General features: G+C 39.3%; 2 protein-coding genes across 2 annotated transcripts in view; one reads left to right on the top strand and one right to left on the bottom strand.

Annotated features, from left to right (window-relative positions):
- The window catches only part of LOC118419095 (polypeptide N-acetylgalactosaminyltransferase 10-like), an 82975-nt gene that overhangs the window by 539 nt on the left and 58807 nt on the right, over positions 1 to 23629 (top strand). The window contains exons 2-10 of the mRNA XM_035825378.1: positions 1829 to 1952; positions 3280 to 3418; positions 6669 to 6835; positions 7843 to 8031; positions 9012 to 9195; positions 10677 to 10794; positions 11526 to 11633; positions 12170 to 12391; positions 13054 to 13164. Coding sequence (XP_035681271.1) covers positions 1829 to 1952; positions 3280 to 3418; positions 6669 to 6835; positions 7843 to 8031; positions 9012 to 9195; positions 10677 to 10794; positions 11526 to 11633; positions 12170 to 12391; positions 13054 to 13164 — 1362 coding nt within the window. The remainder of the gene's footprint in view (positions 1 to 1828; positions 1953 to 3279; positions 3419 to 6668; positions 6836 to 7842; positions 8032 to 9011; positions 9196 to 10676; positions 10795 to 11525; positions 11634 to 12169; positions 12392 to 13053; positions 13165 to 23629) is intronic.
- LOC118419094 overlaps positions 18995 to 23629 on the bottom strand; it is a 33997-nt gene continuing 29362 nt past the window's right edge. The window contains exons 9-11 of the mRNA XM_035825377.1: positions 22344 to 22388; positions 21085 to 21246; positions 18995 to 20041 (exon numbers count right to left, since the gene is read on the bottom strand). Coding sequence (XP_035681270.1) covers positions 19630 to 20041; positions 21085 to 21246; positions 22344 to 22388 — 619 coding nt within the window. The 3' untranslated portion in view covers positions 18995 to 19629. The remainder of the gene's footprint in view (positions 20042 to 21084; positions 21247 to 22343; positions 22389 to 23629) is intronic.

Here is a 23629-nt window from a genome sequence, read left to right as displayed (position 1 = left end):
TACTTTTATAGTGCTTTTATAGTTTCACATATTGCAATGTACAGTTGGACACGTTGCCGGTCTAAGTCCTGTGTAAACAAGCGTCACTTCCGGCTTCTACAAAACCAATCAATCGATGTTGGTGACTATTAGTTGAAAAGATATAGTTTAGTCTTTATTGTTGAATTTCTAGGACAAACATAGGAGTAAATACACAAGTTAATAGTAACTCAAACAACTGGATAGATTTTAGAAATGGTCAGACATATGATAATAATATTAATAAGGTACAAAATACTAGTATGGCATAGGTAACTAGTTCTATAGCTTAACTTAATAATACAGGAGTTGTAGTATGGGATAAGATTTTTATTTTACAATCAACAGAGGGTTTTACAAGCATTGGAGGAATTTTTAAAGTCTAAGCATATATCTTATATATTTTCTGCCATATTATGTCTGCCATACAGGGGTTGTCACATGTCATTATGTATTGAATTTGCACGTCAGGCCATTGAGAAAAATTCTTATGAATCAAATGACAGCATTGTGTATAGAGAATTATGTACAGTATAGCAGAGTATTTGGGACATACAATCATAAAGTGATATTCACCTTCCATTACATAGTAGTTCTGGACAGAATGGACAAACCCTCTGGTCAATAGGGATTTTTTAAAATATATGTATCATACCCAGGGTTGTAGCCAGCACCCGTCCTTCGGTCCTTTGAAGGAATGTTGCAGCTGGGGACTGAAAAAAATTTTGCCCATTCTGTCCTCTGTATTGGACAAAAACTATTTGTTAAGTCAGTAAAGATATAAAAAACTGTCTTCTTGTGTAATTTTTCACCAAAGCAGATAAACAACTTAGTCTACCAGCAAAATCTACACCTCAGAATGCAGTAAATTGGGTTTCAAAGGGTCTAGATTTCAAAATTTTTCAGGGGAGTATGCCCCCGGATCCCCTTAGGAATGTTATGCCTTCGGCTCGACGTCTCGTTCTTTCTGATTCAAAATCAAGGGGACTGAAAATGATTTCAGGCTGGCTACAACCCTGATCATACCCTACCTTTGACCAGTGACTCTGGGTAAGATCTCATGTGTATCAGCACATAACGTCTTTACAAAAAACTATGAATTGATATACAACTCAGTTGGGGACAAATTTTGCATAGTCCAATAGGAAGCAAAAGAAAGTCAAAGAAAAAGTTGATGATCTTCACTCAGGTCTCAGTTAGCTCCTATTGTTTTAATGCAGAATAAGTCGGAATTATGCTGCGGAAGGTGGCAGACTGTTAAAGCAAAATGCCGACTTTTGGCTGTATATATACCCTGATTGTGCTTGTTCTGTTTTCGCTGGCCTACTGGCTACATTTTATATTTCTGTTGCCAGCCAACTAAAACTCAGTGCCTGATCAAGCTTGAACATTATATACATTAGAAAATGGCCATGATACGGTGTAGGTACAAGTACCTCAGTCTGCAGTACAACTGTCTATAATGCGGAAGGATGAATGTTTGTATCATTTTTAGACATACATGTACATGTACATGCTTTATACCTTATATATTTGATACGTTCATCTTGCGAGTAGGGCATTGTACATTTTGACAATTAGTTTTTTTATTTCTTTTCTGTCTGTTTTTCTCCCTTTCAGAAACACTCTGCATTTTTGTCGAAAATGGCCTTTCTAGAACTAATTATTAATCCAGTGATTTTGTAACATGTTGAAATCATTCATAAACATATTTTGTACTTTGTGTAACAGTCGTTGCCATACAATGTACCATGTACAAATGTCGAGCAATAAAGTTCATATGATCATATATCTATTCCTTGTACGGTAGATGCTCCATCAGGAGGAGAAGAAACTGTTCCCTAAACACCAAAAAGGTCTGGAGCTGGCAGAAAACCTGGACAGGATAGACTGGCACGACCATGCTGTCATCAAACGGGACCAGCAAAGAACGGGTAGGTCAATGCTCCTTCAAGTAAACAAATAAACAAACCAACAATAATGGGATTATATTGAACTAGTTAAACTGTAAATTCCAACACAAAAATTGGAATCACCCAAATTGTTTGACTGAACAGCACTGGTCGTTGCCAAGGAATGAACGATCCACTGCTGCCGTGACGTCACGTTATGCAGATAGAACATGTGACCCAGTAAGCAGTGGATCATAGGTTGCAGGAAGTCGATATTGCCCATCATCTCTGTTCTGGGATGGTTATAAAGCTCACAGCAATGGATTGTTCATTCCTTGACAAAGGTTGGTGCTGTTCAGTCAAAAATTTGGGTGACTCCAATTTTTGTGTTGAAAACTACAGTTTAACTAGTTTGATAATGACTTATACCAACAAGGATGAACTTTCAAGTGGATAATGGGACAAGAAGAGAACAGTTAGGTGTATGCTCCTTTAATTAAACAAATAGATAAAAACATGAACTGGACAAGAAGAGAGCACGCGTAGGTAGATGTATGCTCCTACAAGTAAACAAATAAAAACATAAATGGACAAGAAGAGAACAGGTAGATGCACATTGAGTAAAGAAGCAACCAAACAGACCAACAAACAAATGAGAAAAAACATAAACAGAACAGCAGAGAACAGGGAAGTGTATGCACTTTGTAAACAAACAAACAAACAAACAAACAAACAAACACCCTCATCACTCACTCACGACCCATGACCACATAGTCGTAGGGTCTCCACAACAGCAGGCAGCTGGTGGTCTGAAGCTTGCAGACAACCTGGACAGGATAGACTGGCACGACCATGGTTACATCAGACGGGACCAGCAGAGAACAGGTAGGTGTATGCTCCTTCAAGTACACAACAAACAAACAAACAAGCAAAGAAATCAACAAAGCATAAACAGGACCAGCAGAGATCAGAAGGTGTATGCTCCTACAAGTACACAAACAAACAAGCAAACAAACAAACAAATCAACAATTTATAAACAGGACCAGCAGAGATCAGGGAGGTGTATGCTCCTACAAGTACACAAACAAACAAGCAAACAAACAAACAAATCAACAAAGCATAAACAGGACCAGCAGCGATCAGGGAGGTGTATGCTCTTACAAGTACACAAACAAACAAACAAACAAACAAACAAACAAACAAACAAATCAACAAAGCATAAACAGGACCAGCAGAGATCAGGGAGGTGTATGCTCCTTCAAGTACACAAACAAACAAACAAACAAACAAAGCATAAACAGTACAAGCAGAGATCAGGAAGGTGTATGCACATACCTTGTATCTTATTCTAATAACGATACCCTTTAGGTCCGGGTGAACAGGGCAAACCTGCTGACCTGACAGCTGAGGAGAGAGGTCCACACGCCTACGAGGAATGTGGCTTCAACATCAAGGCCAGTAACAAGATCTCATTGGACAGGGCTATACCAGACATCAGGCATCCAAAGTGAGTAAAATACTTTGTATTCTTTCTTTGCTGAGAATGCAGGATTTAGTCGTAATCAAGTCCCAGCTGAAATGTTAAACTTCCGAATCACAACTTTCAACTTTCTGAATCACAAGTTAAAGTTAAAGTTTCACGTACATCTGTGCAGATGCTTAGGGGTGGTGTCCATCTCCATTTCGAGTAACACTTGGGCCACACATTTGTGCAAGCCACTGCAGCAGGGGGCTGGTCCGCTGGTAGTGATGTGTGTTTAACTTCCATACTTTTCCTCATTAGTACTGGGTGCTAACTAGAGAAAGCAGCATGTACCATTTTTAAGGTCTTTCACATGATTCGGCCGGGGATCAAAATCACGACCTAGCAACTGCAAGGCAAACGCTTTACCCACTCGGCCATTGCACCGATACTTTCTTTGTACTGGTTTATGATAGATAACAGTCGGTGGCAAGGATGATTAACGTATCACGTTCGAGAACATTCCATGTCAAGTAATTACGTCACAATACAATAGGTTAAGTTCAGATTGCACTGCCTCTATATAGTTCATATCCCACTGATAACGTTAGTATGTTTCATTTTGTACTGATGAAGGTGACAGATTATTAGTCACAGAAACGTCTAATAGTATGTAAGAATTAAAAGAAGGTTGTGAAACAAAGGTGACTTTGTTCGATAAATTACAGTAATTTTAAAGTGCATGTTAAATTGTTTGATATATTAAGTTAAAAGAGAACGCCATTTTAATGTACACAGTAGGTTGCGTATAAGTTCTAATATACCAAATAATAGTCAAAATCTTGATTCAGTAATCAACCACTCAAGGAAACAAAAAAGCTTCTGAAAAAAGCTGGCCGGTGCGTATTTTGGGAAAAGCCTGAATGTTAAACAAAATCACATGAAAAAAAGAGTTTTTAAACATCGAATTACTGAATTCGTCTTTCTTCTATTAAAAAAACACTTCATGAAAAAAAAAATTTAGCAATATACGGCTGGAGAAGCAAACTGCATACATGCATCCATGCAAACCAAACGAAGGGTTGAAAGAACCGCTTCTCCCGTCTCATAGCTACGCACTGGCAAAAATGGTCACTGAGGACAGGTGGTTGATCATGACAGGGTGTGGTTAACTTTGTAAAAATAGAAGAGGCTGTTTTGGATGACTTGTGATTGGTGGTGGTTGCCTTTGCTAGGTAGGTGTTGCCCAATCAGGTTTGGTTGTACAGACAAGAAGGACTTGTACAGATCAATGATACATGATCAAGTACAGAATGATGCAAAATTAATATTATTATTATTATAATACCACAATCATATCGTGTTTCTGAAATATGCGTCTGGACTTAATCTAGAAAAGGATGACTTTTCTATTGATAACACACGCCTCCCAACAGTCATACCGGAATTTGACATAATTGATATACGCTTTCAAAAATTTCTACTTGGAATCCACTCCAAATCATCTAATGAAGGCGTGCGAGGAGAATTAGGAACTTTTCCTATTATGATATCTGCTAAAATTCAGCTCATTAAATACTGGCACCGTTTGGTAAACTTACCTGAGGACTCTCTGCTTCGCGATGCATACAATACTGTATTTACTGGTGATCATGACTGGATTAATCATGTTAAAGACATTCTCAATTACCATGGCTTTGGACATATATGGGTGAAACCTGAGTCGTATAAACTAGATTACATTGCCGACCAACTTCGCTACCGTCTACAAGATACATTTATACAGGAGTGGTTTGCTCGCATAAAAAGCAATTCAAAACTGTCTTTTCTTAACAAATCGAAAAAGTGTTATGAACAAGAGACATACCTTTATGATATATATAACTTTGAAATTCGTAAAGCGATAACCCAGTTAAGAATCAGCAGTCATAAATTGAACATAGAAACAGGCAGGTATCATAATGTAGCGCCTGACCAAAGGTTTTGCCCATTCTGTCCAAAGCAAATTGAAGATGAATTTCACTTTGTCATGATGTGCAGTAGGTACAATGTTTCACGTAATGAGTTATTCACATTCCTCGAATCAAATACAACAGATTTTAAGAGACTCAATGATACAGACAGATTTGATTATATATTCAGATGTAATAACTCCCACAATGCTAAAATAGGCAAATATATAAAAGACTGCTTTGTCATAAGAAAAAATGCCGAAACTCATAATTAGCCCCACTCGATTGTAATACAATATCAATGATTTAGGCTAGCTCTTATTGTTCTAGAAATCAGGATGCCAATTATTTTATTCTATATTCATAATCTGCATATGTACTAAGGTTGATACTTGTTTTAGTAATTAGGATGATAAGTTTGTTTCTTCTTTTTTTTTTGCCATACATTGTACCGTGTACGATCGTTGCGCAATAAAGTTCTTCTTCTATCATTTCTGTATTCAGACACCCTTCTTGGTTGATTCATGTGTAACTAATAGTCTGAAGCAAGGCAAAGAAAACAAGCAGAGATGGTATACAGTACTTCACCCCCTTTATACCTGTAGCCCTAACAGGTACAAGAAAAGATATCAACACTGAGAATCAATGCTGCAAATTATGTATTGTAAAATGTATACCCCAAAACCAGGGGTGCCTAAGCATTTGCACGAACCGTATGAAATTCATACGAATATTATGTGATATGCACGAATCACTTTGCGAAAACGCACGAATATTATGAAAATTGCACGAATCACTATGCAAAAACGCACGAATATTATGAAAATCGCACGAATCACTATGTGATTCACACGAACCTTATGAGATTTGCACGAACCTTATGCGAAATTGAGGCAGTGATCACGTCTGCACGTGACCACTGACGGGGTCACGTGACAGACGGAGCGGGATTTTCAAGATGGCGGCTTCCATGTTGGGCGACGGAAAATACGATGTAACGCCGAAATTAAGTAAAACAGTAGCTCACAGGCTATCAAATACGTCTTTGTGGTGGTATATGTCCATTCCATGCCTTGAAATATAAAAAAATATCACGGGTAGAAAGATCTAGAAAAGCTCAAAATCATGCCTTCTCCCTGGCCGCCATTTTGCATAATATTTGTGCGTTTTCGCATAGTGATTCGTGTGTATCACATAATATTCGTACGAATTTCATAGAGATCGTGCAAATGCTTAGGCACCCCTGAAAACACCCCTACCTCACACATGTAGCAAACATGAAAAAACAGAAACGTATGCGCAGACTAGTAAAACCGAAGTAAAGACCTCCCGTTTTCTTCCAGCTGTGCATCTAAGAAGTACGTAAGAGACCTGCCGGATGTAAGCTTGGTGATCCCGTTCCACAACGAGGGCTGGACAACACTGCTGCGTACGGTCCACAGCGTGCTGAACCGCTCGCCAGAACAACTCATCCACGAGATCATTCTGGTGGACGACTTCAGTGACAGGAGTAAGTGACATTTTTGGCGAGTCCTCCAGGGCAGGGACAATACTGTAAATGCTGAAACTTTTACGGTGGTTTAATGTTCGCAGTTTTTGCAGTGGACGCTTCACCGCAAACTTTTTTTCCATGGCAGTTAAAGACTATATACAATGCATGGTGCTACCACGAACTTACAACCACCACGGAAAGTCCTTTTATCTGCTACTGTGAAATTAAATCCCCACGAACTTAAATGTATTTACAGTAACTCATGCTCAAAACTATTGCCACATTATTGAGTTGGAGGTTATTTTTTGGATGGGTTTGTTTTGCACAAAGCATAGCGCAGAGACCATCATGATCAAAATACTAGTCACTTTCAGGTCATTTTAGCTATGGGTGTGTATTTGGTCAGTCAAAGCATATGTTTACTTGAAAGTGTTGGAAAAACCTTTTTCGACATGGATTTGTTTCGGCAGGTCCTCAGAGGAAGGGAAGACACATTAGTTCACAATGGAAGTACCAGTCACTTTAAAGATAAATTAGAAAGTCATTTTTGGCCATGGGTTTGTTTTTGGCAGGCACCAATGGTGGAGACATTTTCTTATTCTCAAGGTAATGGTCACTTAAGAAATGTGCAAAGTTATTTTTACATATTTTGTTAACATTGTTTACCATCCAGATGATAAAAAAATGCCTAAAAGCAATTACTCAAGCAACCGGTTGTGATTTTATAAATATATGTTTTAGAAAGTATCCATTGTATTCTTTAAGTCACTATCATAATCATTATGATACAATCTGCTGTTTGGGCACAATGTCATTAACTTTAAAGTAGAGAAAACACTGCAAAAACAGCTGAAATAAAACCACACCTTGAATATTTCAATTAAGGTTTAACAGTAAGTGAATGCATAAACATCACAACACTGTTTTTGTCTATTTGACATGTTTGGCTGTATGATTGCCATGGCCTGGTTTTAGCATGATTGTATTTGAGTCATTTTCTAATGTCATTTTTCTTTCACTTCTAGGCCACCTTGGGAAGGACTTAGAAGACTATGTGGCAAAGCTGAGCCCCAAGGTCAGAGTGGTCCGCACCAAGCAGCGGGAGGGGCTGATTCGCACACGGTTGCTAGGCGCCCAGGTCGCCAAGGGACAGGTCCTCATTTTCCTGGACTCTCACTGTGAGGCCAACGTCAACTGGCTGCCACCGCTGCTAGGTAATTTTTACCTACGCCAAGAAGATTATCTTTTGTCAGCAGGGCTCAAAATTCATTTTTGGGATTACATTTGTAGGTGCACTGGTGCACCCAGCTTTAAAAAAAAATTGGGTGCACCAAAGACGTTTTGGGTGCACCACTTAATAAATTTAACTGATAACCTAATAATAAAACTTAGTTACAAGCTATCAAATTCTTAAAGAAGTACCATGACAGACATTTTTATTATCTTTCTAACTTAGATGTCAAGAACATTGTTGTATACTATGATCTTTACATACATAAACCTAGTAAGAAAATATTTGGGTGCACACAGCTCCAATTTTGGGTGCACCTGGGTGCACATGCACCCAGTATGTCAAGCCCTGGTCAGTGTTTTTTCGTGTGTGTCTGTGTGCCCGGTGTCAACAAGATAACTCAAGAATGCCTTGATGTCTTAATACTCAGTTGGTAGGTCTTGATATGATCTCAAAATGATTAGATTTTGTGCCCCCTAGCTGTTTGTTATGGTAGTGCTGCCTGGTTTTGATATCTTGTATCACGATTTTCAGTTAGTATTTATAGCTTTTGTGGTCAGAAAACAGGACATAAGTCTCGGCCTTCTATAGTTGTTTATGTGCTACAGCTGTGTACCTAAACACAACATTAGGTATGGGTACAGGCAGTGTTTGAAATACCCATCTGCAATCTGCAATTTGCAGAAGGATTTTCAAGATTGCAGAGGAAAAATGAAACAAACTGCAATTTTGCAGCAAGAAAAATCAGGCTTGGGATTTAATGATTCAAGTTATATTCAATTGTTAGCAAGCCAGTGACATTCTCACCCCCACAAGACAACATTAGCTCCTGTATGTTGTCTTGACTTTGTCTTACTTTTAAATTTGTTTCCTATTGGACTATTTTTTATAAACTCAACTTGTAAGCATAAATCTACACAAGGAAGCCTTTCTTTTATTTACTATCTCTTGCCTTGCTTTCAGAACCCATTGCCCTGAACAAGAAGACGATCGTTTGTCCAAACATCGACGTCATCGACAAGGATGACTTCCACTACGAGACCCAGGCGGGGGACGCCATGCGTGGTGCATTTGACTGGGAGATGTACTACAAGAGGATTCCTATCCCTGATGAAATCAAGAACCCAGATCCAAGCGACCCATTCGAGTATTTAGTTTTTTTTAAATTCTTGTACAAGATAGTACAATGTATGCAGGGCTCAAAATACTACATTTGTGTACCTGCATATGAATGAATGAATGAATGGTTTATTTGATCAATATGATCTGATAAAAAGTATATCGCAGCCACAGGCTGAATTGCATTATAATTTGAATATGCAACTATTGCAGGTAATATTTGAGTTGTGCAGGTATTTCTGATGTCTACCTGCACCTAACCTGCACTGGTCTATGTACTGGGTTTCAAAAATTTATTGTCCTATGATGTAGGTGTATGTGAATTATTATTAGCTGCATTGACTGTTACCACCTTAGGTATAAAACTAAAAGAGAGCAATTAGCAATGATTCCTGAACAATTTTAGTATGATCTATACTTCATAAATTCAGAGTGGTACAGGTAAAATTTGCAGGTAAAATTTTTTAATGTTACCTGCACCGATGCAGGTATGCAGACAAAATTGTTTTGAGCCCTGAAGGATTTAGTTTTGCTTGACAATGTGTATTGCATTCCTTAGTCTACATTTAAGCATGTCAAGTTGTTCTAGGATGGCAACTTAGTATTGTGATTAGGGCAGTTGACATAAAGATTTCTAACATTAACCAATGTTTGTACCAAATTGGGAAGTGCACAATTTAAACCAGCATGTAAAAATGAGTTTCACAATTAGGGTTGTCCTCTTTGGTGCAGGGATCGAAATACTTTTTTTTTGCTACATGCAAAATTGCAAGTTTGCAAAAATTGTACGTGCAATTTGAAAAATTTACATGCAAAATATAACTAGTCTATACTGCAATGTTTTAGCCAGCATCCATCCTTTGGCGGAATTTTGCTGCTCAGGACAGATAAGAATTTTGCCCATTGTGTCACTTTTGGTGGACAGAAATCGGCACATGAAAATATAGACAGAACTTGACATTTTTTAAAGATGCATGTAAGTTTGCAGCAAAGCCAAATTTGATTATTCATGACACCTACTGACACCCGGTGATGATCCCCGTCAGGCAAACAAAGGCATCATGGCCTCAGAAGTTTTACTATAGGCCAGGTATTTTCAACATGCAAGATTGCAAGTTCAGAATATTTTTACATGCAAATCTCAAAAATTACATGCAAATTGCAAGTTAAGTATGTGTATTTCGAACCCTGTTGGTGGAACGTAAAACCAATGGTTCTGTATTTGAGGAGAGCAATAATTATTGATAAAGAACCCACCACATGGATCGAAAGGAGAAGGAGTCCTTCATATTGTGAGTGGGTCAAAGAGTCCAGTATAACATACATGTCTGTAACTATTACATGTGTTTCACCTTATATCAATAGCTTTTTACCAGTCATGCAAAACAAGTCGATTCAAACTAGGCTGTAAGAGTGTTGCCAATATGTTGTTTGTAACTTAGTGTATGGCAAAAGATTAGCCTTTTGCATTACAGTGTTTAAACTTATTGTTTTCTTGCTTCAACCTAGGTCACCTGTTATGGCAGGGGGGTTGTTTGCCGTGGACAGGGAGTACTTTGAGGAACTAGGGGGGTATGACCCTGGACTGGACATTTGGGGAGGGGAACAGTACGAACTGTCGTTTAAGGTAAGTCAATAAAGCGTCAGACTCAGAAAGATGACGGCTAAGACACAATGATTTACCAGTTTTGACCCTTTGTTCAAAAGTCTTTATCATGACAAGAAACCGCACTTACTTAAATTTATAGCCTCTAATCTTGTCGTTTAAGGTAATGTTTTCGGCCGACAGACAGACAAACAAATAAATGGATGAAAAAAATGTGAATTTTTACTTGTTAAACCCTGTGCTAATGTAGGAAGTAGAGGTGTGATGACCACATGTGCATGTGTGTGTCCAGGTGTGGCAGTGTGGTGGGAGGATGGTGGATGCCCCATGCTCCAGAGTAGGGCATGTCTACAGGAAGTTTGTAGGAAGTAGATGTGTGATAACCACATGTACATGTGTGTGTGTGCAGGTGTGGCAGTGTGGTGGCAGGATGGTGGATGCCCCATGCTCCAGAGTAGGGCATGTCTACAGGAAGTTTGTAGGAAGTAGATGTGTGATAACCACATGTATGTGTGTGTGTGCAGGTGTGGCAGTGTGGTGGGAGGATGGTGGATGCCCCATGCTCCAGAGTAGGGCATGTCTACAGGAAGTTTGTAGGAAGTAGATGTGTGATAACCACATGTACATGTGTGTGTGTGCAGGTGTGGCAGTGTGGTGGGAGGATGGTGGATGCCCCATGCTCCAGAGTAGGGCAATTGTCTACAGGAAGTTTGTAGGAAGTAGATGTGTGATAACCACATGTATATGTGCAGGTGTGGCAGTGTGGTGGGAGGATGGTGGATGCCCCATGCTCCAGAGTAGGGCATGTCTACAGGAAGTTTGTACCCTACAAAGTGCCGGCTGGAGTCAACCTGGGAAAGGTAAGACTTTTGGGTTATTTTAGGGGACCAGTACAAAAGTTGCTAAAAAAAAAGTACAATATATTTGCAGGGATTCTATGTTTGCATTTTTTGCAATGACTCTTTAATACAATCTTAATCCACTGGAAAAGCTTTTTAATTACCCCCTATATTCTTGTCTAGACACTACCTGTATGTACTTTGAGTATTTGTGTTGACTTGAGGTTGTCCAATCCCATTTACCTTAGTGTGTACTGCACATGGTAGTACAGTAGAAGTCAGGTAATTGCACAACGGATGGATGCAAACTTCTGTTAATTGCACAGAATCCCCAAATCCCAAACCAGTGTGGTCCAGCTGGATAACTTTGCATTATTGCACCATGTGGATAATTGCACGAAATACTTGGCAAATTGGGTGTGCAATTAAACAGCTTCTACTGTATTATGATGTATTGGAAGCAATATGCACTGTCTTATATTAACACAATTTACAATGGCAATCAGATCATCAAATATGTTGTACATTTATTTAGTAATTTTCCTTCTCTTTTGCAGAACTTGAAGAGGGTTGCGGAGGTTTGGATGGATGAATACAAGGAGCACCTGTACAAACGGAGGCCGCACCTGCGACAGACCAACATGGGAGACATCTCTGGCCAGCTGCAGCTGCGGGAGAGGTTAAAGTGTAAACCCTTCAAGTGGTTCATGAAGGTGGTGGCACCTGACATCATCCTACACTATCCACCTGTGGAACCTGAACCTGCTGCATCCGGAGAGGTAAGGGAAGTCAGTCAAAGTCCTTTCCGCTCCTGATGGCACATAGGGCGGTGCCCATCTCCGTTCCAGTAGCCCTGGGCCACACAACTTTGTGCAATCACTACAGCAGGGGCTAATCTACTGGTAGTGGTGTATGTTCAACTTCCATAGTCGTGATACTCTTTCCAGAATGCTGAGTGCTGAGCAGAGAAAGCAGCATGTACCATTTGGTATGGCTCGGCCTAGGTTCGAACTCACAACCTACCAAATTCAAGGCGAACACTCTACCCACTCGGACATTGCACCGATATCGGGAGTAACAAGTATTAAAGGGCAGGCATCTCAATTGTGTTTCGCAGTAGAAGGCTCAAAATTTGAATACGACTTTTGGACAATGTGGTACCCATTTTTACACTAGTCTGGGTGAAGTGAAAAATGTCTGGTGTCAGTGCCTTAGCCCAAAAGGATTCCTGTCGTTTTAGTTTGCCTAAAACTCTTGCACCAGGCCTATTACTTGTTCAATATTTACCAATTAATTCACAATTATTGCCTTTCTTGACAGTTTGTTGTTTGTCCAGATTAGAACAAGAGCCCTTAACCCTATTGAGACCTTTCCTTTTATTGATTTTTATGTTTATTGTTTCCTGTATATTTCTTAAATTCTTATTTGTTGTTTTTCCCAGATTCGGAACAAGGCCTCAAATTTGTGCATTGACAGTAAGCATGGCGGAGGGCAGGCTGAGGTGCGACTAGACCAGTGTGTGAAGGGTGGCGGAATTATGAACGGAGAACAGGTTTGTTTGTTTGTTTGTTTTTTTGTTTGTTTATCAAGTCTTATCTATGTTACAGAGTCAAGGGTGCATGGCTGCTTTTGACCATACATGCTTATTATAACTCATGACAGACGACAAAGTTTTAATTTCAGAAAAAAAATTAATCTCTCACTGGCAGTATTACTGACATAGTTGAGCATTTGGCCAAAATTTGAAAGACCACACGACAAAGTTAGTCTTGTTTAAGCTTGTTTTCTGTCCATACTCCCTGTAATTTCTGGTCCCCAAGTTCTGTCCATTCTGACCATAGTGGACTGCATCCTAAGACTGTAGTGTCTGTAACCCCCTGTGAGTAGTGGTCTGTACTCCCAGAAGTGTCTGTACCCTCTGTAGTTTCTGATCAACCTGTAGTGTCTTTATCTTAAAATAACAGTTAGAATCTGTACTTGCAGTAGTGTCTGATCTTCCTTTAGTGTCCAAAAAAAAAAATTATTACCCACAGTAGTCCAATAGTTTTGTGCCCTCAGGAGTGTCCTTCCAATCAATAGCGTCCATACTAGTGGTGCGTACCTAAAGCCCGGACTCGGAATTGGACCTAAAAATGTTTAGGTGTAAGTCCCCAAACAACCTAAATGTCCGGAGCCAAGTCCGGACTTGCAAAAAGTTATCTGTTACTTATATTTCCCTTTTTTTGTTCTAAACCATCTAAAACCTTCCATAGACAGTGAAATTTGCACTGGAAAAAAGGCAAAAAACATTTTGTGTTTACCTGGCTGTAAACTTGCATGTACCGGTACTTTTCACATTGCATTTAAATTCATGCTAACATGCAATTTTATATGCACCATCCCCCTCCCCCTCAAAAAATTAAATGATGGGGTCAGGTCCGGGATTACAGTCCAGACCTGAACCTGAAGTGCTGGGCCTAAGTCCGGACCTGAACCTGAATATGAGTTTAGGTACGCACCACTAGTCCATACCCTAATAGCGTCCATTCATTCCCCTTTTAGTGTCCGTACCCCCAGTTGTGTTGCTATCCCTAGTCTTGCCAGTGCTCCCAATAATGTCTATTCCTTTGGTATGTCTAGTTTCTGTATCATCTGTAGTATCTGCATTACCCCGTAGTGTCCGTATCCCCAGTAGTGTCCATTCCCCAGTTAGTTTCGCACTGTAGTTTCATTATCTTTACTAGCAGTGTCGGCACCCCAAGTAGTGTCCGTAGCCTATGTATTGTTTGTATCCTCTGTAGTGTCTTCACCCCCAGTATTCATTAGCTGAATTAGAGGGTTCTTGTTCCATATAATTGAATGTTAAATGCTTATGATGCATTTTTTAACTAGTTACTATTTTATGGTGAACAGTGACAATATATTTTTACTTTATTTCTGGAATTATTCCCTTGCCAAACTGGTCTGTGGTGTGGCTTTAATGCCAGAAACATTATACCAACATTAAGGCCAGCATAGGACACTTTGCCATGGTGATTTCGCGCCTATTATAGCTGTCCATGTACCCCTCCCTCAACTGTCAGCCAGACAGTGTCTTGAGCCAATTAGTGAGCATTACAAGAGCATTAATGCTCTCTGCCACAGATATTAGTTACGGTTGACCCGTACATTAACAACTGGTATCCCCAGCCACCTTAGCACTGTAGGGAAACTGGAAACACAGTGGTACATAGGAACAGGGTATCTGACAATCGGATTGGGAGACAGGAATAAGTAACTATGCAGTTTCATTATGCACTTGTTTACATGTATGTTTTCCTTGTAGTAACGCTTGACTAATTTGGTCATAGGAATAACTTACAACCATGGTTCTCTTAGAAACCCCAGGGAGTCTGCAGGTTTGAAATGGGGTGCTAGCCTGCAGCTGGCATTTGTTTACATTAAGGTTGATACATTAGCCAGTCTTACTGTGTCTGTTTTTCCCTGATGGAAGAAAACCCACAAATGCTAGCTTATCAGAGACTGTGTGGTTTCTTACTTCTGTTCAATTCGTTGATATATAATTTAGGTTACAAGATGAAAAAAAACAGGTTTAATGTTATACTCTTTTGAATTGTGTAAACAATCATGCATGTTAGGGATTTTAACTACAAGTATAATTAGACTAGCGGGGAAGTCCTAGTGATAGATACATTAATTGACAAGTGACATTAATTAAGTGACACTTTTATTCCCAGAAAACTGTCAACACCAACTAATGAACTGTTTATCTGTAACATAAGGCTCTGCATTTAAGACATGTACTGGTATGGTAAAAGTGACACTAGTGTGGTAGAATGGCATCACCATCAAAGTTGGTAACCACACTCATGGCTTCCATATTGGTGTCACTTTTACAACTATCCAATAAGTTTCATTTCTACAACTACAGCCCTGGGTACCTCGCAAGTGTCAATTCTACAAGTACAATTATTAGGCTACAACACATTTGCTCATTTTGGTACTTTATTATCATGTTGACGATTCCTACAGAAGAAAAAAATTCTTGTTTTTTTTCTTCTGAAATCAGGCGAAAATTAATGCGCGCGCGGATGTCATCCATAAAATTTACTTGCTGTGGCCTAACTGAAACTGAGTCCCATACTGTTGTTACTGTTAGCCTCTGTGCATAACAGCAGAGAATCCACTGCTACAGTAAAAGATTAATTTGCTCTGACCAAGCACCTGTGGTGAGGGAATTGCTTGTTAGTACAAACAGTCTGTCAAGCCTGTAATCCACAAACAAACAAAGTTGATATGAAACCCCATGACACCAGCTACTGGTCATTGCTGGCCTTTCAGTCTGCCTCAGAATGATGAGGGAAGGGGATATTTGAGGGATTGAAAGGAAATAACTTGATCTTTGGTAACCTTAGGTCTTCTTGACACAACACCCCTCTGGTAGAAGTCTGAGAAAAGGAAGAAGTCCCTGCTCATGTTACATGTATTTTCTTTGACAAATGAATTATTTCCTGCCCAATTGCAACATTTACTTGTGGATGCTAATCCCTTTCTTCATCATGAGGGCTTAACCTTCCTAGAATTGCAACTGGAGATAATATAAGACGTTAAGTACCGTAATGAGTTTGTGAAAACAACAAATATTTTCATTCTTTGAAAACTTGTGGGCTGTCTTGAAACACTTGACGTGTATGTTAAGACAGATGAAACTGCTCAGGGTCATGTAAGGACAAGTAAGCAGATATGCAGGGGAAAACCATCACAGTTTCAGACTGGCCTCAACACTAGGGTCTGCCATCTGGTGCATGTGACAGAATCGTACTACGTGAACCAATATGTAGGCTATTGGAGATTGTACATAGGTGTCAGGCTAGGCGTGCCTATGGCAATATTCACAATACCACACGTCCTCTGCACCTCAGGCAGGTGGAAAATAAACTAATTTGGGGGTTAGAAAAATAAGGAGTATGTAAAGGAGCTGTGTATGCAACTGTAATCTCCAGTCAAAAAAGAGAAGAATTTGTCTAGATAGGGGCAAATAAGTTGCTATGGGTTTTCAGCCAGTCTTTTGCTAATCTCCAAGTAGATCCTATGGTGCCTAAGATAGTATCAAAGCTGGCCAAGGAGTATAGCCGGCCAAAGGGAGTCAGATGGGCACCGACTATACTCCTTGGCTAGCTTTTTTACTACTGTAAATGCATTGAAATTCCCTAGGAGTTAATGTTGCGGTTGCAGTGGTTTTAAGTTCGCGGAGGCACCATGCACTGTCGCCATGGACAAATGTTCGCGGCGGTTTTAAGTTGGTGGTGAAGTGGCCAGCGCGAAAACTTTGAACATTAAACCGCCGCGAAAGTTTCTGCATTTACAGTATCTTATGGCACGATAGGATCTGTTTTGTAAGATAAGTCTTTTGCAGTCTATCCAGCTAGCACGTCTCCCATTTCCCAGTCTCCAATTTCCCTATTAGCAGATCCTACAGTGCCAAAAGATAGTATCAATGCTGGCCAAGGAGTTTTGCCTGCCAATGGGAGTCAAAGGGGCACTGACATTTAAGTCAAGAATGAGTTTCTAATAGGTGCCAAGTAGCCAGCAGTCTGTTGACACCCAACCATACTTTCATTCATATATGGCTTAAATGATATCAACTCCAAAGCTTCTGCCTTTGTACAGAAAGTGAGCATATTAGTTTTATGATCTTTGAAGTCGGCAACAACGGACAGACTCCGGCGGCCAGTCAGGCTATTATTCCTAACTTGGCCAAAGTCCCCTGTTACTATTCGGCCAAGAGGGAGTCTGGTAAAGACTAATGCAACTGTGTTAGACAAGATACAATAAGGATGGTAAAAACTTACACATGACATATTGTGGTAGGAATTCTTCTATTTCACAACAGATAAACACATGTTATACAGAGCAACATATCCAGAAGATAATATGTGATGTTTTAAATAAAGCTTGTAAAACAACAAGGAACAGTAAGTTAAATGTTTGAAACACAACTGTATTCCACTAATTATACCTTCAAATATCTCAATAAGCACTATTTCACATGAGTGTTGATAAACCCCAGTTGACCACCCCTGTCCAGCACCCCAATACACAAATGTTCATTCACATGTGGCTCCTAGCTAAATGTACAATGTTTCTTCCTTATTTGGCTATCAAACATTGACAGATATTAGTTTGGGTATTAGAATGTCAATAGATGGTTACATAATTATGATATATATTCAACAAGTAAAAGGTATAAACAAAAAGGCATTTTACATCATACACTGTCGGCTATTACAATGTAGACTACAGTCCTGCCATAACTTGCACCTCAACGTAAAAAAGTGCAAAACACAGTCTTTCTTCATTCCTATAGAACACTTACATACATGTGCATTGTCATGTTGTGTCTCTAGATGCATAATCTTCATGACCACCAAGAGTTATTCATTTGTTCCTCAGGACAAAAATGTACAGTGTCATATTCATCTCTGTAGAGAAGATCTTAAAATGCACACTTTATTCTAGATTCTTATTTTCTAAAAGACCACATCTTTATGAACACAGAATCGACTAAATTTGTAACATTAATCACACTGATAAACGAACAAATGAACCATTTATAATCCAGTAATTCGGTATTGGCCTTTCATGCAGAGTCATGGAGTGTGGTGCATGCCTTATGTATTGGTTATGCCTATGGGATAATTGCAGAAGTTCTAGGTCAATTTGGGGTCAAAGAAACAGAAGAAGTAAGTTGCTATTCACACACACGCTACAAACATTGTTTTCAAGTGTGAATCAAGATCGCCCATTTTTAGTGCCCCATTTTTATGAAAACATTTTCTAAGTCCTATAAGCATAGGTTACAATAGGATGGTTGAGGAAGATCAAGGCCCATTTTTGGCACAAGGAGACTACTCTCCCTCCATTTCGGGGCCCAAAGCTGTACTAAAATGCTGTTAGTTTAGAGGAGAGTACATACTGCAGTACAGCTAGAAGATACGAAAACTAACAAATTAATGGCCAAAAAACACTAGAATGGAAAAAACTGAAGAAAAAAAAATCTGAGTCAAATGAGTCTACAGAAGCCTGCCTGAGTAAGACTTGCCAACATAACCAGTTTCAGTGGAAATGCCCTAATGGCTAACCTTCCCTCCCACTCACATTCTAGAGGGTACCAAGAGGTTAAAAGCTGTATAATACAACTGCTGCCTTGTCCAAATTCAAAATCAAGTGGCCTATACAATTATGTCTTGGGATTCACAAAAATATTAATAGAAGAATTAGAAGAACTGGAACACTCTCCTCTGGAGTACAGACCATGGCTTTAACCTGCATGTATAATGTCAATATGTACCCCTTCAGGACCCCACCTTGCCTTTATGTCAATAACTTCATGAGCCTGTAGGTACTTGTCTGTTGGTGGCTCTGATCTCAAAGACTCAAATCAAGAATAATCCCCCGTAGGATAAGGGACTACATGTTTGTATAGGTAGTAGGTAATGGGACCAGAAATGAACCAGAATGAGAAATGTAATAAACTGATCAGTCAAGTTTTTGACCATGTTCTTCACACTGTGGCAGTGACACCTAACTGCAATGCGAATCAGAACCAGATCGGAATACCCTGAGGCAATGGTTATGTACAAGGAACTTTGTTATCACTTAGGCACGATCTAGACACAGTTTTTCCCGATATCTGCGAGCCGACTACGTCAAGCCGACAGCTTTTTTTCAGCCTCTAGATGGAACTGCAATATCGCTGTCAAGACATCGGTAAAATTTCTCCCGAAAGGTCCGGAGCATTCGCCCGATAGCTTATCGATAGCTTAGCAGGGGTCCTCGACAACTTCGCGCGAGTGTAGATGCTTCAAGAGTGCTCATTAGCATATAACGCCATTTTGAAAATTGCGCGATATGTTTATGACTGCAAGTGCCATAGGTGTTCCGCCCCCTACGTTCTAGATCCCTCCCGACATCTCCGCAGATCTCTGTAAAAACTGTGTCTAGATTGGGCCTTAAATGGTAACCATTATGCAAATATTCAGTCTTTCTCCATGCGGTTTGGAAAGGTAGCTAGATATGAATTGCCATTAAGGAACAAGCTGACAACCTTTCCCACCACTTCATTCAGCTTTACAGCCTTGAATTCTTCAGTCTTCTTACATTTATGGATATGGGGAACAGAGAATAAAGACGATGCGTTTTCTGAATCATCAGGGGAAGGCACAGCAGGTTCCAGACACTGCACTAAAGCAAAGTGACGAGCAGTTACTTGGCCACACTGACAGGTTTGCGTCAGGCAACCGCATGTACGGGTGAGTGCCTGTACGAAGTATAGTACTTCCCCGAAACCTGTGTCTTCATCTGGTAGTGTATAAGTTATTGTATAGGAGTTGTGGCGGTAAGGTCTTGTATACAGGCGGGAGTGCACCATCTCTCCATTCTTCATCATCCTGAAAAATATAATAGAAATTAATGACAGTTTAGATGTTAATTGAATCAATCAGTGGCAAAATTTTTATTTGAGCTCAATGCACTTTTTAGACATTGATGTTACCGTAGATATTGAAAGAATGAGTGATTGAACATAACTGTAATTAATAAGTGTATTTAGAGTGCAAATAGAGATCTCCAAGCAGGCTTCCAGCCAGAAGTGAATGCTTAAACTTACCTTTACATTACTTATCATGTATATCTGTAATGAGTACGTACAGACTTTATCTTAATCAAGCTCAGTCCAAGGCCATTCTATGTACAGTTTTATTTGGAAAGGCCAGGTTTATGCCTGGCAGGAACATGAAGAGGTGTTCCTAATAAAATTCCTTACCAGTCCATTCTGAGCACTGCGAGCAGTCAACTTTCTGTGTCACCACATTCTATCATCCTATGACTTAAGTACATCATTGCCTGTTTTGTCAGTAGTCACTGGCACTGTGTCAGTGCCAAAATTTTTCCATACAATTCATTTCAGTTTTCAATCTATACTGCCTGTCCAATACATGATAATATTACAAATCATACTTTTTCCATGTTTTTTTCTCCTCATCACTGTTACTCTGATTTTGAAGCTTACATTAAGAAAAGTCAATCAGAGGCCTATTTTTTCAATGCTTTGTTATAATATGATGACAGTTATGCATTTGCATTTGACATTGAGGTCCTAACAATAGCCTGGCATAGTGGCTGCAAACAAAGCGTGTACTTCTGCTAATACAATGACCAAGAAAAAGTTAGTTGTTGAACATAGGGTCTCTCACTGCCAAAGATAGGTTCCTTATAATCCTTTTTATCAGCTCCTAAAAGACACCTAGTAGCCATGCTGATAAATAAATGTAACATCTTGCTGCTATTCACTAGTCATCCAGAGATACATTGTTAGAAGAAAGACTGAATGATAACCAACGTTCTAGTGTCAAATCTAACATGGCTGCAGAAAAGAGCACAGTAATCAATATTCACAAGTGCCATAATATTCATCATAAGTTTCAATCTGTACCTTTGGTATAGCATGAGCCTCTCTGGCAAGAAATCCACACGTGCCATCAGTGCCTCCATGTGTGGTTTCTTCATGGTGTTGTAGGTTCCATCTGGCTTGCTTTTCTCTTCCTTCAGGGAACCAACAGAGTAGACTCCATGCCCAAGTTCAGTGAAATTCGACCTGGATAGTACGGAACAAAGGACAGTTTACCTATAGATGGAGGGTTTGAATCTAATCTCCAGAAAAGACTGTTATTTTCTGACGGATAGTTTTAGAAAGTAAAATTGTATGCTGCTTCAGACAATATGATAAAGAAGCATTCAGTATTCTACTAAACTCCCCAAGTACTCTCTAATTGAAATAAGCAATTTCAGCCTTACATGTCTGACTAGACTCCATTGCAGAATTTAAACCAGGCTGGTTTTAATGTGGAAGGGGGTGCTGCTTTTGCGATTTCAAACATTGGCTAGGTTCTCTTATGCCTATGCCAGGAAGGTAGTTTACTGAGGAAGGGAATCTGCCCCATTCAAAGTCAGCAATGGAGGGTAGTGTCTGACATGGCCTAACAAAAGTTAGATTAAAACACCAATTTGTGGGGCCATAAGAAAAACTCATCTTATGTGTTCTTTGATATCTTTTAAACAACTCGCCTTCTCTGTGTGTTTGTTGCCACTCATTTTTGCCAAAATACATTCATGTTGAAGGAAATGTATACGTTTAGGAAATGCATGGGTAGGGCATGTATGTGTTTAGTGAGTGTCATATTGTTTCATAAACACAGGTGTAATCCACCACAAGTAGAATTCGCAGCTGATTATGTTGGAAAATTGATACATAATTGGACAATGGCACTTCCTGCAGGAGTTAAGGACTCCTTTAAAGGTATCATTGCCTCAGTAACCAGTTGGTTATTATCATACAATAATGTAGAAGATTAGATTCAAATATGCTAGATAATAGTCCAATATATACCATGAACTAGGTCAATTGCTAATTCTCTAATATTATGCTATTTCTAATACAGTGAGCTTTACATTTGTTGTTTGTGTAGTAACACCCCACTCCTGCAACTGATCAAGCTCTCAATGAAGCCCACCAATCTTCTGCTCCCGTTCAAAAATTACTGTAACATTTATATTCTGCACCTTTCCTAAGTCGTGTTGGTTTACCAGCTTGCAAAATGTTAATGTATTTTTGGGCAAGCATTAATATCAATAGAATTGCTTACTTTCTGTAAGTTAACAATTGTCTGAGCACCAGGTATGATTGTACTATACCTTTCTTCAGGCGTGGCTGCAGCTTTGGATAAGCTGTCATACAGCCGCATGGTCTTTTTAGCGAATGCCCACAAACGCCCACTCTAGAGAAGTCCGCGCTGCACGAATCTAATTTTTTTTGCTTGGAATATGTCCACGTTGTGCTCCCATGTATTAATCCTGAGTTTCAAGTCAATCCATTGACCCGAAGTGACATAAATAAAAGTTTTCGATTCTCGATGGTCTTTTTAGCGAACGCCCACAAAATGTCTTTTTAGCGAATGCCCACTATATCCAGAAAAATATCGGCCGTCGCGCAACGACACCTAAACCTACCACCACAATCATGTTCAAGATGGTGTCCCATTGATGTGTACGGAGTTTCCGTGCTTTACAAGCATTTTAAGTCCCTGTTTTTGGTCAAAATGTACGCGCCGATACTACCATACATTAACAATAGCAATTCAAAATGGCGGGCACTAGTCATGTGACCTCCTTGCGGGACTGTTCTATACGTATCGCGGGAGGGACTGTTGTAGCATAGCTAATCATACAAACATTTTAGAGTGAATTCTGAAAATGATTTTCATTTCATAGTGCTATCATCTGACTGATATTTACATTGTGGTCCTTTTTTCTGTGCTATTATTACCCAGGTTTGAGGAACTTAGTGCAAATATGGATATTGATTCACCTCAGTGCCCAATTAATGTACAAAAGGCTCAGACACATTAGTGTTATAAACCTGACTAGGGGCAGGTAACCAATACTAGAAAAACATAGCTATTTATTATTAACAATACTATTTACATTATAACAATAACTCTTCACCAAACTGGACTTTTCTTATCTTTATTTATCACAGAAACATTGTTACAATGAGGATTTGATTAGATGAGTATCTATTACAGTGTGCACAAACTTATTAAATACAAAAATGTATTTCATTTCACTCCCTAAATATTTTTAAAGTATTGGAAGAAGTTGACATATAAACAATATTAATTGCATTATTTGTGTGCAGTAAAATGTGACCACATGCTATCAATAGCCTAATAAAATGTTGGAACATGGCACAAGCGGGCTCCTCTTCTGAGTACAGAAAGGAAATGTTTTATAACATTTACTAGTAGTTACTAGTATTCAATTAACATTTACAAACAAATTCTTTTTTTCTCTTCTTAATAAATGACAACAATACAGGTAAGTAAGGTGTATTTCCTTTTATAACAGGCCAGGTAAGACGCCGTACAGGTAAGTAAGGTGTGTTTCCTTTTATAGCAGACCAGGTAAGACACCGTACAGGT

Source organism: Branchiostoma floridae, chromosome 7 (genome assembly GCF_000003815.2).
Source record: "Branchiostoma floridae strain S238N-H82 chromosome 7, Bfl_VNyyK, whole genome shotgun sequence".
NCBI lineage: Eukaryota > Metazoa > Chordata > Leptocardii > Amphioxiformes > Branchiostomatidae > Branchiostoma > Branchiostoma floridae.
Note: the sequence above shows the minus strand (reverse complement) of the source record. Positions and strands in the feature narration are given on the sequence as shown.